General features: G+C 40.4%; 1 protein-coding gene across 1 annotated transcript; it reads left to right on the top strand.

Moving 5' to 3' along the window:
- Nucleotides 1-3,108: 3,108 nt before the first annotated feature.
- Nucleotides 3,109-13,120, top strand: LOC134797164 (zinc finger protein 652-like). Its single transcript, XM_063769418.1, has 10 exons — nucleotides 3,109-3,335; nucleotides 4,142-4,335; nucleotides 4,862-4,914; nucleotides 5,411-5,597; nucleotides 7,575-8,083; nucleotides 8,395-8,855; nucleotides 9,755-9,877; nucleotides 10,811-10,959; nucleotides 11,871-11,965; nucleotides 12,832-13,120. Exons 1-10 carry the CDS (start codon nucleotides 3,228-3,230, stop codon nucleotides 13,044-13,046), a joined length of 2,094 nt encoding a protein of 697 aa, XP_063625488.1. The 5' UTR covers nucleotides 3,109-3,227; the 3' UTR covers nucleotides 13,047-13,120.
- The last annotated feature ends 984 nt before the right edge of the window (nucleotides 13,121-14,104 follow it).

Here is a 14,104-nt window from a genome sequence, read left to right as displayed (position 1 = left end):
AATACCGAGGATAAACACATGGACTAGTTTATTTACTTATACACAAACATAACATACATACAAACAAACTCCCCCTTCACTTGCACACTCACGTATACATACACACCTGCATTTCGCTACAAATTACTAAGCTCAAACTGTAAATATAATATTTAACCTCGCAGCATGATAGGATAAATTGATTTATGTGTAAATTATTTAAATAAGCTTAGTTTTATAGTAATTATGACCTACAATAATCTATGTCTGATTGTGTTAACTATCGCGCTACTTGTCGTTTGAATACTCGTAACTGTGTCGGCTACCTACAGGACAGGCACTGCCTAGTGTAGGAACCATGTATAATCTACTCTTGGTTTATGTTATTCGAGTACCTGCTTACGCCTTATGTCTAATACTTATGCTCAATCTCATATATGTACTGAAATAAAGATTTACTTTACTTTACTTTACTTTACTTTACTTTACCTAGAGGATTCTAAAAAAACCATACAACATATGTCTATCACAAACCAACACCGTTCCCTCGCACTTCTTTGAAGTTCATCATCAGGTCCATCTCGTGACATGCGGCCTAACTGCTCCGCTGGCCTAGAGGATTCTAAAAAAACTTACACAACATATTACCTATATATATTATTATGTCTAAAATGGTACAATACGGTATGACGAAGTACGAAGTTTCCGCAACTGAAAAACCATCATCGTCACATCACTAGTCGAAAGGGAAAGGGATAAGGCCAAGCGCGCACCACGATTTTAATTTTTGCAACACGATTTTAGAATCGCGCTGTAATATATCGCAGAAAATTCACTGCGCGCACTGCGATGAAAAAGTCTACGATTTGTTCATTCTCAACATGGATTTCGTACCAGTCGTTTGTCATTAAACGTGTCTTTAATATGCGATCGCCGTATAACTTTGAGTATTTATACCACAAAGGTGATCTCCTTCTATTTCCATAATTAAATGGTCAACATCTAGCGTCTCATCTCGAGACTCCATCGGAGAAGCAGGTTCCGACATGTTGAGGCTTGGAGAGCGAAGTGCCGAAGTCCGGGGTGCGATTTTATTATCGCAGTGCGCGCAGGGCCATACAACTCCGTATGCTGCAATTCACTTTGCGACAATCGCGTCGCGAGCAGTCGCGGAAAAATGTGACAAATCACAATTTTAAAATCGCTGCGATTATTTTGTCGCATATGCGCGCACTGCCATATAAACACATACGTTACATTTCTGCGACTAAATTATCGCGCGACAAAAAGTCGTGGTGCGCGCTTGGCCTAACGCATTGCATTTTCAAGTTGACGAAAAGGGACGGACATACTTCGCCTCTGCTTACTGACCAGTATAAAATGAACCCCGCGGACAAGAAATATTATTCAATGAAATAATGAATTTGAATTTTCTGTGGGATGTTATTCCATCTGTTTCGTAAGTAGATGTCTTTGATGACTTGCCACACCAACTGATCGGAGCGGCGCACGAACAATCTTATATTTGACCTATACACCATACGGGCGGTGACCGCGAGTCGTCCTATAAGCTCGGTCTATAGGGGTTGGTCTGTGGTCCTACCCCTAGAGCGTATGTAAAAAGCCGGAAGCGCGGAGGGGAAGCCCACGCCCGCCGTAGCAAAGCGCAGAGCATTAGTGCCTGCGCTTTGCTAGTTTTGCTACGCAAGGGCGAAGAGGCTGCTATGCCCGTAGCGCCGGAGCAGATGCGGAGCCCAACAAATAAACTGTTGCCAGAAATGTGGCTTAGGTTAGGTTAGAAATGCAACCCCACGAAAACAAACTGTTGCCAGAAAAGTGGGTTAGGTTAGGTTAAAACTGCGTCCCCTAATAAAACGAACTGTTGCCAGAAAAGTGGGTTAGGTTAGGTTAGAACTGCGACCCCACGAAAACAAACTGTTGCCTGAAAGGTGGGTTAGGTTATGTTAGAACTGCGACCCCCAAGAAAACGAACTGTTGCCAGAAAAGTGGGTTAGGTTAGGTTAGAACTGCGACCCCACGAAAACAAACTGTTGGTCGCCAGCAAGCCGAAGCTGCGGAGGCGAGCATTTATTGTGCCTGCGCTTTGATACGCAAGGGCGAAGGGGCTGCTTTGCCCGTAGCGCCGGAGCAGATGCGGAGCACTAATCGCTAAATTCGGAATTTAAACAATGGGGATATTTAAAATAGGAGTCACGTGGAATCGGAATTCAAATTTTCGGACTAATGGCATTTCGGAATAGGGTATTATACTGTATTTAAAATAAATCATTTTACACCATGCATAAAATAAAGCACCAGATAATTATTAGAAAAACACAGATAGGAGTTATTTTTAAACACAAGTTCTATTTAATAAATCGGATAGAAATATAAAAAGTAGGTGAGTTGACCGTGACGTCACGATGTAATGTTTCATATAAATTGCATATTAACCAATCGTTTTGACAGTTCTAAAAAAGTAACTGATTTGACTAGTAGGAAAATACCCTATTCGTGATTTCTAAAATCGTAAATGTTAAATTCGGTGTTTATCACTATCGGAATTTTTATATTCGGAATTATGTGATTCGGATTTTAAAAAAATCGTCTTTTTGCTATTCGGAAATATACACTTTCGTGATTTTCATCGTTCGTAATTACGACAGTCGGAATTTTGATGGGTCGAGCATTTAAAAAACGGAATAATAAAATTCGATATTCTAAAATTCGGCATAAAATATTTCGGAATTATGTAGTGTACCCCTTTCCACGTTTAGTAAATAATATAGGAATTCTTTGAAATCAGCCTCAAGTGTATTCAAGCACAGGACCGGATTAATCAGTATGTTTATTTTCGTTTGGAACATGTTCACCGCGGCCGCGGTGCGGTGCGGTAGTGTGTTTAGGCTTTTAATCAAAATGAGATGCAATCCACTAATTTGGCTTGGGCTATAACCGCAAAAACGAAGTTCACAAATTGCGGGTATCTTTCTCTGTCACTCTAATTACGCCTTCATTTACGCCGGCAATGCCGCCATTTTTAAAGTCCACTCCACACTGATCAACATTTTGTGTTATCTGTCATAGCTTCATGTCACTGTCACTTCTTTGAAGTTCACTTTACTAATTGTTCAGGTTCTCTGTGAACTACTTTGTTAAATTTGTAATTTCTAATAATGGCACTATATTCTGAGTAATATGATTTAAGATATCAAGTTTTAATCGATTTAAAAGAGTGATTTTACAAAATGGATAAATTTTGTCGAGGATGTTTAGTACGGTACGAAGAACCTGCAGAGCTTTTGCAGTACACTGAGAAAAACCGAAGGTTGTTTGTTTACTGCACCGGTTTACAGGTAAGTTACATTACGAACGTCAATGTTGTTTTTAATTTGCAAGAAACACAGAAGATACAACAGGCAACAAATGGTACGTTTTTTTTGTTCTTGGTGTGTAAAGCCGTACCATTTTCTTGGTCCGGGGCATTTTTAGTCATTTTCTCTCCCGTCATACAGCTTAGGGTGGTATTCCACCTGTCCAATTTCTTTTTCCAGTGCATCTCACTCTCTCATTAAAGCAAAATGTGAGATGCAATACATATTGGACAAAGATATTGGATAGGTTAGGTGGAATACCATCCTTAGGGGTTTTACTGGTACAAGATAAGCAAGTGTCTAACGCGTCGTGTCTAATATTAGACTGCTATTTAAACTAGAATATGATTGTAGGAGAAATTTCAAATTTCTTGAGTTGAAGCATAGAAGAGGGTCACTAAGATACTGTAATTTCATTACAATTCCTCCGTGTTTAGATACAACACAAACATTCACAATTGGGTCGCTTAACTTCAAACTCCGGTCAATCCATTTGTCAGATTTTCCGATTTCAGTATTAAGAATAGGTAATAGGGTAGATATTTGCGAGAGGGTCAAATGGATTTACCCGAGTTTGAAGTTAAGCGACACAATTCAAAGAATGTCTCAAACAAGATAAGCGAGTATGTGAGTGCAAAGTGACTGTCCTGTGTAGTTATGTGACTATGCCAGGTTTACTATAATACCCTGACCCTGTTCAATGATTTGATGTTGAATGCAATATTTACCAAAAAAATACAATATTTAAATTCTTGGCATTGAAAGGAATAAAAATCTTATTGTTTCAGGTGAAACGCACAGACACTTTCACATTCCAACTATGCAGGGGTTGTTACGTGAACATGAAAGCGGCCTGCAACTTCAAGAAGCAGTGCCGCAACTCCGACAGGCTGTTCAAAAGCTACCAGGGTCTCAAAGATAATGAGGAGAATGTAGATTTGAGCACATTCCTTAAGAATCATGATGATTCTTGGAGTTTTAGGTGAGCTTTGTAACAAGTAACTATATTATAAACTGGAATAGATATGATATACTAAAGAGTGAGTGATGAAGCCCTACATTGGCAGAAGCCGGATTTAAACTGGCGTCATCAGCTTACACTGTTATTAATACAGTAACTTTATAACATTTAGCATTACCATCAAATCTGGTACTGATTTTTTGCAGACTTGTTTATAATGTTGGCCCAATGAATAATCCAAGTTTATGACCTCAAGCGCCCAACGAAACTTTGTCAATTATTATTCCGATTTAGGTGATTATAACCCTAAAGGACTAGTTTTTGATAATACCCTCTCAAGACGTTTTTAAAGTAGACTAAATTTGCTACAACACTAGACTAGAATTGTCTCTGTAGATCTAATAGTTTCCGAGATAAAGCCTATCAAAATTTATAATTTTTTTGAAATTGTATTCGTAGGCTATGTGAGTGCAATGGATATAATAAATGATTTCTTAGAAAATTAGTAATAGGTTTATGATAAAAAATGATTTTTTTTTACTTTCAGATTCCCTGGAAGCAGTACACCAGCTTACCAAAGGGTTAGAGATGATGACAATGGTAAGCTAATTTATTTCTTCAAGTACCAAGAACCATCAAAGACATTATAATCATCATCATATTGATGACAATATCATCATGTGAACATAGGACTAAAAATGCACGCTCTGTCAAAGTATGCTTTCTAATAAGATTAATATTTGCTAACTTGTATCAAAGATACATGCTAAACATTTTTAGAATTTTATGACATGTATGGGTAATCCCATTACAAAATTATTAAATTTTGCACAGGTTTACATCAAATTTAGTCAGTCAGTCAGTATTAGTCATAGACAACATAAGTACTACTGTGTGCATAACACTCAACTACCAAGCAACCATATTATAATTATAAATTCTTACATTCTACTTCTGTCTTCTATGAAACTTGCGGCCACAGTTTGCCCTACTATAAGTGCCTTAGTCTTATTATTATTCCTTTGTCTTAGTAAACAATGTAACCAGACAACCAAATATTTTTCGTCCTTGCTTAATCGGCGATACTTTATTCCAGAATCTACAACCACAAGCATCCGTAACTTTATGAACGACATAATGCCTGACGACGACCTGCCGGACACAGAGGCCCGGATTATCAAGGAGGTCATAGACGAGGAGGCAGATGTGTTGGACGACTCGTTGGACTCGCATTGGCTGCAGGACGACGCGTCCATCGACTCGGACTTTAGACTCGATTTTAGGTAAGATTCAAAGCCTGTGCACACCGGATGTGTGTGTGTGCGTAGACGTACACATTGTAATAATTATACCTACAGCTCCTGCCAGGCACCGAAGCCCGTATTATCAAGGAGGTCATAGACGAGGAGGCAGATGTGTTGGACGACTCGCTGGACTCGCATTGGCTGCAGGACGACGCGTCCATCGATTTGGACTTTAGACTTGATTTTAGGTAAGATTTAAAGCCTGTGCACACTGACTGTGTAATAATTATACAGCTCCTGCCAGACACAGAAGCCCGGATTATCAAGGAAGTCATAGACGAGGAGGCAGATGTGTTGGATCACTCGCTAGACTCGCATTGGCTGCAGGACGACGCGTCCATCGATTCGGACTTTAGACTCGATTTTAGGTAAGATTTAAAGCCTGTGCACACCGGATACATGTGCGTAGACATACTCATTGTAATATACAGATCCGGCCAGACACAGAAGCCCGGATTATCAAGGAGGTCATAGACGAGGAGGCAGATGTGTTGGACGACTCGCTGGACTCGCATTGGCTGCAAGACGACGCGTCCGTCGATTCGGACTTTAGACTCGATTTTAGGTAAGATTTAAAGCCTGTGCACACCGGATACATGTGCGTAGACATACTCATTGTAATATACAGATCCGGCCAGACACAGAAGCCCGGATTATCAAGGAGGTCATAGACGAGGAGGCAGATGTGTTGGACGACTCGCTGGACTCGCATTGGCTGCAAGACGACGCGTCCGTCGATTCGGACTTTAGACTCGATTTTAGGTAAGATTTAAAGCCTGTGCACACCGGATACATGTGCGTAGACATACTCATTGTAATATACAGATCCGGCCAGACACAGAAGCCCGGATTATCAAGGAGGTCATAGACGAGGAGGCAGATGTGTTGGACGACTCGCTGGACTCGCATTGGCTGCAAGACGACGCGTCCGTCGATTCGGACTTTAGACTCGATTTTAGGTAAGATTTAAAGCCTGTGCACACCGGATACATGTGCGTAGACATACTCATTGTAATATACAGATCCGGCCAGACATAGAAGCCCCGTATTATTAAGGAAGTTATAGACGAGGAGGCAGATGTGTTGGACGACTCGCTGGACTCGCATTGGCTGCAGGGCGACGCGTCCATCGATTCGGACTTTAGACTCGATTTTAGGTAAGATTTAAAGCCGGGTGCACATCGGATGCATGTGCGGAGACGTGCAGGTGCCCTTGCGCGTTGTAATATACAGCTCCTGCCCGACACAGAAGCCCGGATTATCAAGGAGGTCATAGACGAGGAGGCAGATGTGTTGGACGACTCGCTGAATTCGCATTCGCTGCAGGACGACGCCTCTATCGATTCGGATTTTAGACTTGATTTTAGGTAACATTTGAAGCCTGTGCACACCGGATGCGTGTGCGTAGCTGTAGACGTTCACGTGTCCTTGCGCGTTGTAATATTCAGCTCCTGACCGACACAGAAGCCCGTATTATTAAGGAAGTCAAAGACGAGGACGCAGATGTGTTGGACGACTCGCTAGACTCGCATTGGCTGCAATACGACGCGTCCATCGACTCGGACTTTAGACTCGATTTTAGGTAAGAACCTCTGAAACCTTTCAACGCTATATCTATCGTAGCCGCGCGCGTCTGTTGACACCATGGCGGTCAAAGGGTTGGGTACTTTTTATACCCTGTAAAAATCATAACAAGACCATCTGGTCGCAACACATTTGTGTTGTACTGTATTTGAATATGCCTAGAACTTCAGTCAGGTCAGATATGGGGAAGTAGGGAAATTATAGAGTTAAGATTAATTACTAGCTTTATGAATCAAAAATTAAAGGTCTGATTATTAATTTTGATTAGTTAAACCCAATGGTTACTCTTGTCCCGAAATAGTACCTAATACCTACTGGGTCAAATGTTGACCCGACTGAGGCTTTATATTTTAAGTGTAATTTTGATTTCAGTTTCAGCCCTTTCTCTACACCGCGTCCTGTAAACAACGACCGCTACGCACCAAAGAAACAGACAGAAATAAAAACTGAAAAAACAAAAGAAGCCAAGTCTATTAGCACCACACTTCTAGACAGACTTCTAGATAAACCAGATACACCAAAATTTCTAGACAACTTTAACATTCCAAAAGCTCTAAATGATCTGGATATGCCACTAATAGATGACGGGTCAAATTCATTGCCACCAATGACAGAAGAGTCAAACCAAGCTCCTAAACCTCCACCAATAATAGAAAACTTAAACCAGGACTCAATGCTACAAATATCAATAAAACAAGAAAGAAATTTAGATGAAACTATGGATTCCTTGGATGTTGTCAATGAATTTTTGAAGTATGAAAGCGAAAATCACGTCGAGGAGACAGAAACACAATGTACTATAGATAGAAATTTAGAGGATGCTTTAAAGAATACGGATAACAAGGAATTCTCGTTGGACGAGTTGCTAGTCTCACCTAAAGGTAATTAAGAAAACTCATGTTTATATCCTTTTAAAGGTTCGTTGAGACAGATCGCTTGCGTATTTCAGTCCATTGCAGAATTTGATTGATTGGCTTAATTGTACCTCAGTACTCGTATGTCAGTTCTCGTATCGTCTATCTGAGACTTAACTTCTTTTGTTTTGCTCAATTTTAAAAACAATTGTTTAACCTTATTTCCTTCATAATTAATTTCAAATAGCCAATTTTACAGGCAATGTTTTTAATTTTGTGTTAAGTTACACAATATGTAGTTGAGGATAGGTTATTTATTTGTACTGTTATTTTTTCAGTAACACCAGATATAAAATCGCCAGCGACACCATTCATAAATAATCTTTTATTCAGCGAAAAACTAGACATAGACGAAAATAGCAACAGCTCACAAAAATACAAATACGGCCAATCCATAGAAACATTCGAAAACGTCAGAGGCGAAGTGGAAATTGTGGAAGAATTTCCAGGAAATATTGATATAAAGTTAGAAGACGATATAGATTTAGAAGAACTAAAGACTGAAATATTAGATGAATTAGATAAAGAAACGAATCAGGAGAAGGAAAATAATTTCAACATAACTAATTTCTACTGTAACATGTGTCAGAAGAAATTTGTGAGCTTAAGGGGGTTACAACGACATTCTAAAATGAAACACTCGACGCAAGTGAGACCGCAAAGGATATTGATATGCGATTATTGTGGGAGCCAATGGAACAATAGAACTAACTTTGTGAGGCATCTTAAAAGTCATCAGGTGAGAATGAGATTTTTTTTAACTTAAAATCAATTGTCGATTCTAGGGGTCTAGAAGGCAGGGGGAAGGGAAACCGGCCGTTCACGAAATACACCTCCAAAAAAAATTTAATAAGTGTCACTTAATCAAATAAATTATGTACAGCTTGGCAAAAAAGAGTAGAAATTAAAAAGTAGCAACACTTTATTGTCGTCCCGTTTTCTTATATATATTGGTTTGAAAGGGACGACACTACAGTGTTGCCACTTTTTAATTTCTACTCTTTTTTGCCAAACTGTAGGGTAATTCGTAAATTACTGGCCACTGTTTAATAACTGGCCACCTTATACTAAAAATGAATTATAATCACTTTTAAACAGAATTCACTTTAGTGTAAGGTGGGTAGTTATTGAAACCTTATATGTACTAAAGTGAAGTAAAATGAATTCTGTTTATAGGTGAATAGAATTCATTTTTAGTATAAGGTGGCCAGTTATTAAACAGTGGCCAGTAATTGACGATTTACCCTATGTCCTTTGCGTTTAGGTAGGCGTGGCTCACTCCGCGATTTCGTCGCTTTGCTACAGGTAGCTAAAAGTACATCCGTTCCACACCAATTTTGGTGGTTAGCCATAAGCCGCGCGTGGCGCTGTCGCCACCTAGCGGCCATATCTGTCCTGATCGTAACAGACGCGTTTTGTTAGAGAGTAAGTCTTCTGTACCTAGTACTATTATTTATTCTGTGGTTTAGGTATTAACATATTACTTTGATGAAACTAAGGATATAAAAGGCTAGCAGTAAAAGAACAGCTCAGTTTGCAGACATTTTTCGGGGGATAAATTTAAAAATTTCGTGACTATCAATCTGTAAGATGCCACCTTGTATACACTATGTAAAATCTCTATAATTGAATTTACAGCGTTCGTCTTCTACCAATCTCGAGTGTGATGTTTGCAACACGAAGTTTCGTACACCAGACGCCCTTAATAAACACAAGAGAACGCACACTGGGGAGAAGTATGTGCCCAGACCGAACAAAAAGGTAATTGCAGTTTGAATGACTAAATTACAGTCCGACAATCGAGTTTAAGAAAGAGTATAGGGACACCACTGAGCGCAAGCAGGCAACATTATAGAACAAACTGGACCGACGCCTTTGATGTTTGTGTAAATGCCGACACCGCACAAGAAGTAGTAGGGTTGTCGGACTTTTACACAACTGCCCAAGACTTACTATAAGACACGCTAGCCCTGTAAGTAGTACCGAGCTACTAACAATGGCGATGTATCCAGCTCGGGTGCGCGCGACCCACCCCTCGCCCCGCGCACCCCGGACGATTGCTGACTGTGACTTGGTGTTGTTAGGTATTATTGAATATGTAAGTTAACTGTTTCTTTTTCAACTCATTTTTGTGGGTTTGTAATCTGGTTTAATCTAGTTAGTAGTTGAGATGAACACGGCCCGGTCACGCTTTAGTAGACCTTATTTAAGTAGGTAAGTACCTAGTTCAAAACGGTTAGTTCACTGTTATGATGGTGGAAAAGCAAGACTGATCCGCTCTTATATATGGTTGTATGTATCTCTTTCTTTGTTCGGTCCCTCATGTCTGAGGATCGTGGTCAGTATCAGGGTTGCATCTGGAGCGGATGATCTGCCTCCACCGGTTTCTATCCAACGCGTCTCTGACGACCGTGTAGAAAGCAGAGGATGACGGGTCTTTAATTTGATCGATCCATCTTATTGGTGAACGACCGCGTGATTTTCTGCCTTCGGTGTTTCCAATCACAATCAGTTTTTCCAAACTTTTCGACGCCTCTGCGCACTGTGTCCGAAATATGAGAGTATGCGCTGTTAGCATATGCGTATGTATCCATATTCACTTATAAAATAGCTCAACATGTTTCTCTCCGCGTTACATACAGTCTTACGGGAGTTTTGTATTATAAATAACGCTTTATAAATTATTTATTTCAGAGATTCGTGTGTATGGAGTGCGGAGCGACGACGGACAAGGCCAGCAACCACGCGGTGCACATGATGCGCCATAACAAGGACTACAAGCACAAGTGTCCCGAGTGCTCCAAGGGATTCTACCGGCTCGCGGAGCTGACTACACACATGAGGTGATCTTATAGTAGACTAATTAGTAATTACTACATGATGCGCCATAACAAGGACTACAAGCATAAGTGTCCCGAGTGCTCCAAGGGATTCTACCGGCTCGCGGAGCTGACTACACACCTGAGGTGATCTTATAGTAGACTAATTAGTAATTACTACATGATGCGCCATAACAAGGACTACAAGCATAAGTGTCCCGAGTGCTCCAAGGGATTCTACCGGCTCGCGGAGCTGACTACACACCTGAGGTGATCTTATAGTAGACTAATTAGTAATTACTACATGATGCGCCATAATAAGGACTACAAGCATAAGTGTCCCGAGTGCTCCAAGGGATTCTACCGGCTCGCGGAGCTGACTACACACATGAGGTGATCCTATAGTAGACTAATTAGTTATTACTACATGATGCGCCATAACAAGGACTACAAGCATAAGTGTCCCGAGTGCTTCAAGGGATTCTACCGGCTCGCCGAGCTGACTACACACTTGAGGTGATTAGACATATAGTTTGTGGCTTGCCTTTCTAGTACCCTAACCTGTATTGGTCTCTAAGAAGCTTTTTTGAACCTGAATTGAAATGGAATCAATTGGCCTCGATTTTTTTTGTGAAAATTGTCGATTTTGTCGCGGACTGTGAGTACATTTTTCCAAAACCTGTATATACCAAATAAGGGAAGCCGGAAGGTCTCCTAAAACCATTTTGGTGCAGCAGCACGGGATATATATGGGTAAAAAAAATCAGAAAAGGAACAGAATCACACTTTATTTTTATCACTTATGTAATTTTTTAATATTATATTGTTTTTGTATCATTCTCCTTTTTTGTCCAATTAATAGTCCGCTAAATCAGCAATTGGTCCTTCGAACCGGATACATTTTTTAAAAACGGTTTTTTCATATTGTATTTTAGGTATCATACCGGCGAGAGGCCGTTCAAGTGCCAACACTGTCCCAAGAGCTTCGTGCGCAGAGACATCCTCACTAAACATACCAAACACCATTTAGGTAAATATTCAACACTAGAAGTGAAGAAAATGGTTTTAAAGCTTTCAAACCATTTTCATCCAATATCCAATGTTTCTTATTTCAATGCCACCTCCCAAGGTGCAAGGTACCATCCGATATCGGATGACGGATACGACCCCAAAGAAGCAAAATTAAAAAGTGTCTTTGTATTTTTATTTAGTAATAGGGAGTATTACTGCAATGTTCTGCCGCCAGAGTACCGCACTAATTTGTTTAGTCAACCATAGAGCTTAACATACTAGGCCTTAAACAGTTTTTTGACAAGTTTTCACTATGACATTGATGCACCAAGGCGGTTTGTTTACAGGTGCCCTACCGCGAAACGCGAAAATCGTAATTTCTTTATCTACCTCTCTATCGATCTAATAAGCAAGAGTGATAGAGAGGCAGAAACCGAACTTTCGATTGTCGTGTTTCACGGTAGGCCATGTGATTGACCTAGTGACGCATGATATGTCTACGTCATTGAGTATTGATGACGTCAATGAGGTTTGTTTAATGTATGTGCTAGTGGTGCCACCTACGCAGAGCTTTGCCTAATATTCCCTACTTAATAAAATTAAATATTTATTGGTCAAAAGATCCTAAAAGTTTGTGACAACCCTACTGTGATCTTGTGCGGCATTTACGCAAGACACGAAAGACTTTTTACACTGTGCTAATAGGCACAGTTTAGCAGTTGTTTTCCTCCAAGGGTTATCCAACACCCGATCCAGCTGACGCATTTCTTCAACTGTGCACACCTACCTACTCTAATTACTATTTATTTACTTTGTGCATCAAACTGAGAAAATGATTTATTTATTTGCATTGCAAGCAATAATAAAATTCATAATTTATTTCAGACCTAAGGCCATTTAAATGCGTTTACTGCAAAAGCCGCTTCCTCAATAACTACAACTTGAAGAACCACCTAAAGACATCTACACGCTGTACAAAAGACAGAGAAACAGTCGCTAAGAACCAGAGAGAATTCGAAGAGAATACCCCCACGAATACTATAGTTACAGAAGAGATAATTCAGAAGGAAGTAGAGAGGAGAGTCAACATCGTCCTTTAGAAGGGCTTTACATGGAAATGTAAAGGATTAGTCCTTGTTGAAGTTGTGATATAATATATATAGAATTTCTACCTCATTTCGTTGTTTCAATTACCAAAAGACCACTTTTAACCTTTTGGACGCCAATGACCGATATATCCGCACCGCAGGTTCAACGCCAAAGACCGATTAATCGCTCACAGACCACAGAGCAACATAGACCTACGTGCATATGCATAAAGTTCAATTTCAGTTTTGACACTTCGGTGACGTGGCGTCCGAGTGACAGCTTTTGTGTTTGACACGGCGTCGAAAAGGTTAACCCTTTGACTGCCAAAGAAGACCTCAACTGACACGCGCGGCTACCCGGTGGCGGATTTGCAGTCTTTGCCGCCCTAGGCTCTGTAGCCGCCCCTTTCTCAGCACCCATCATATTGACTACATTTTGAGTTATTTCTTGCTATCATCACCGATTTTTAGGGTTCCGTACCCAAAGGGTAAAAACGGGACCCTATTACTAAGACTTCGCTGTCCGTCCGCCCGTCCGTCTGTCACCAGGCTGTATCTCATGAACCGTGATAGTTAGGCAATTGAAATTTTCACAGATGATGTATTTCTGTTGCCGCTATAACAACAAATACTAAAAAGTACGGAACCCTCGGTGGGCGAGTCCGATTCGCACTTGTCCGGTTTTTTTTTGTTTTTTGCCGCCCTAAGCCCGGGCCTACTTGGCCTTAGAGCAAATCCGCCACTGGCTTACAGCCCAATATCAACCTTCGTGCATTCGGATAAGATTCACGATGACGCACGCGCGCGCGCACGAAAGTCGTGGCGATGGCGTATATATTTACCCGACTACGGCAACACAAAAGGAGGGTTATGATTTTGACCGGTATGTTTATAAACTACACTCAGCGTCAAAAAAATCGCACATCTTAACTTTTTTCTTTCAAGCCGTTTTAAACCTTATATTATATAAGGTAAGATAAGATTATGGGGCCTTATTTGAAAGGTTATGAAACACTATTGGAAAATATCGTAGAATTGACGATCTACCCTATAAAAAAAGATATTTTTCA

This window comes from Cydia splendana, chromosome 14 (assembly GCF_910591565.1).
Source record: "Cydia splendana chromosome 14, ilCydSple1.2, whole genome shotgun sequence".
Classification (NCBI taxonomy): Eukaryota; Metazoa; Arthropoda; class Insecta; order Lepidoptera; family Tortricidae; genus Cydia; species Cydia splendana.
Note: the sequence above shows the minus strand (reverse complement) of the source record. Positions and strands in the feature narration are given on the sequence as shown.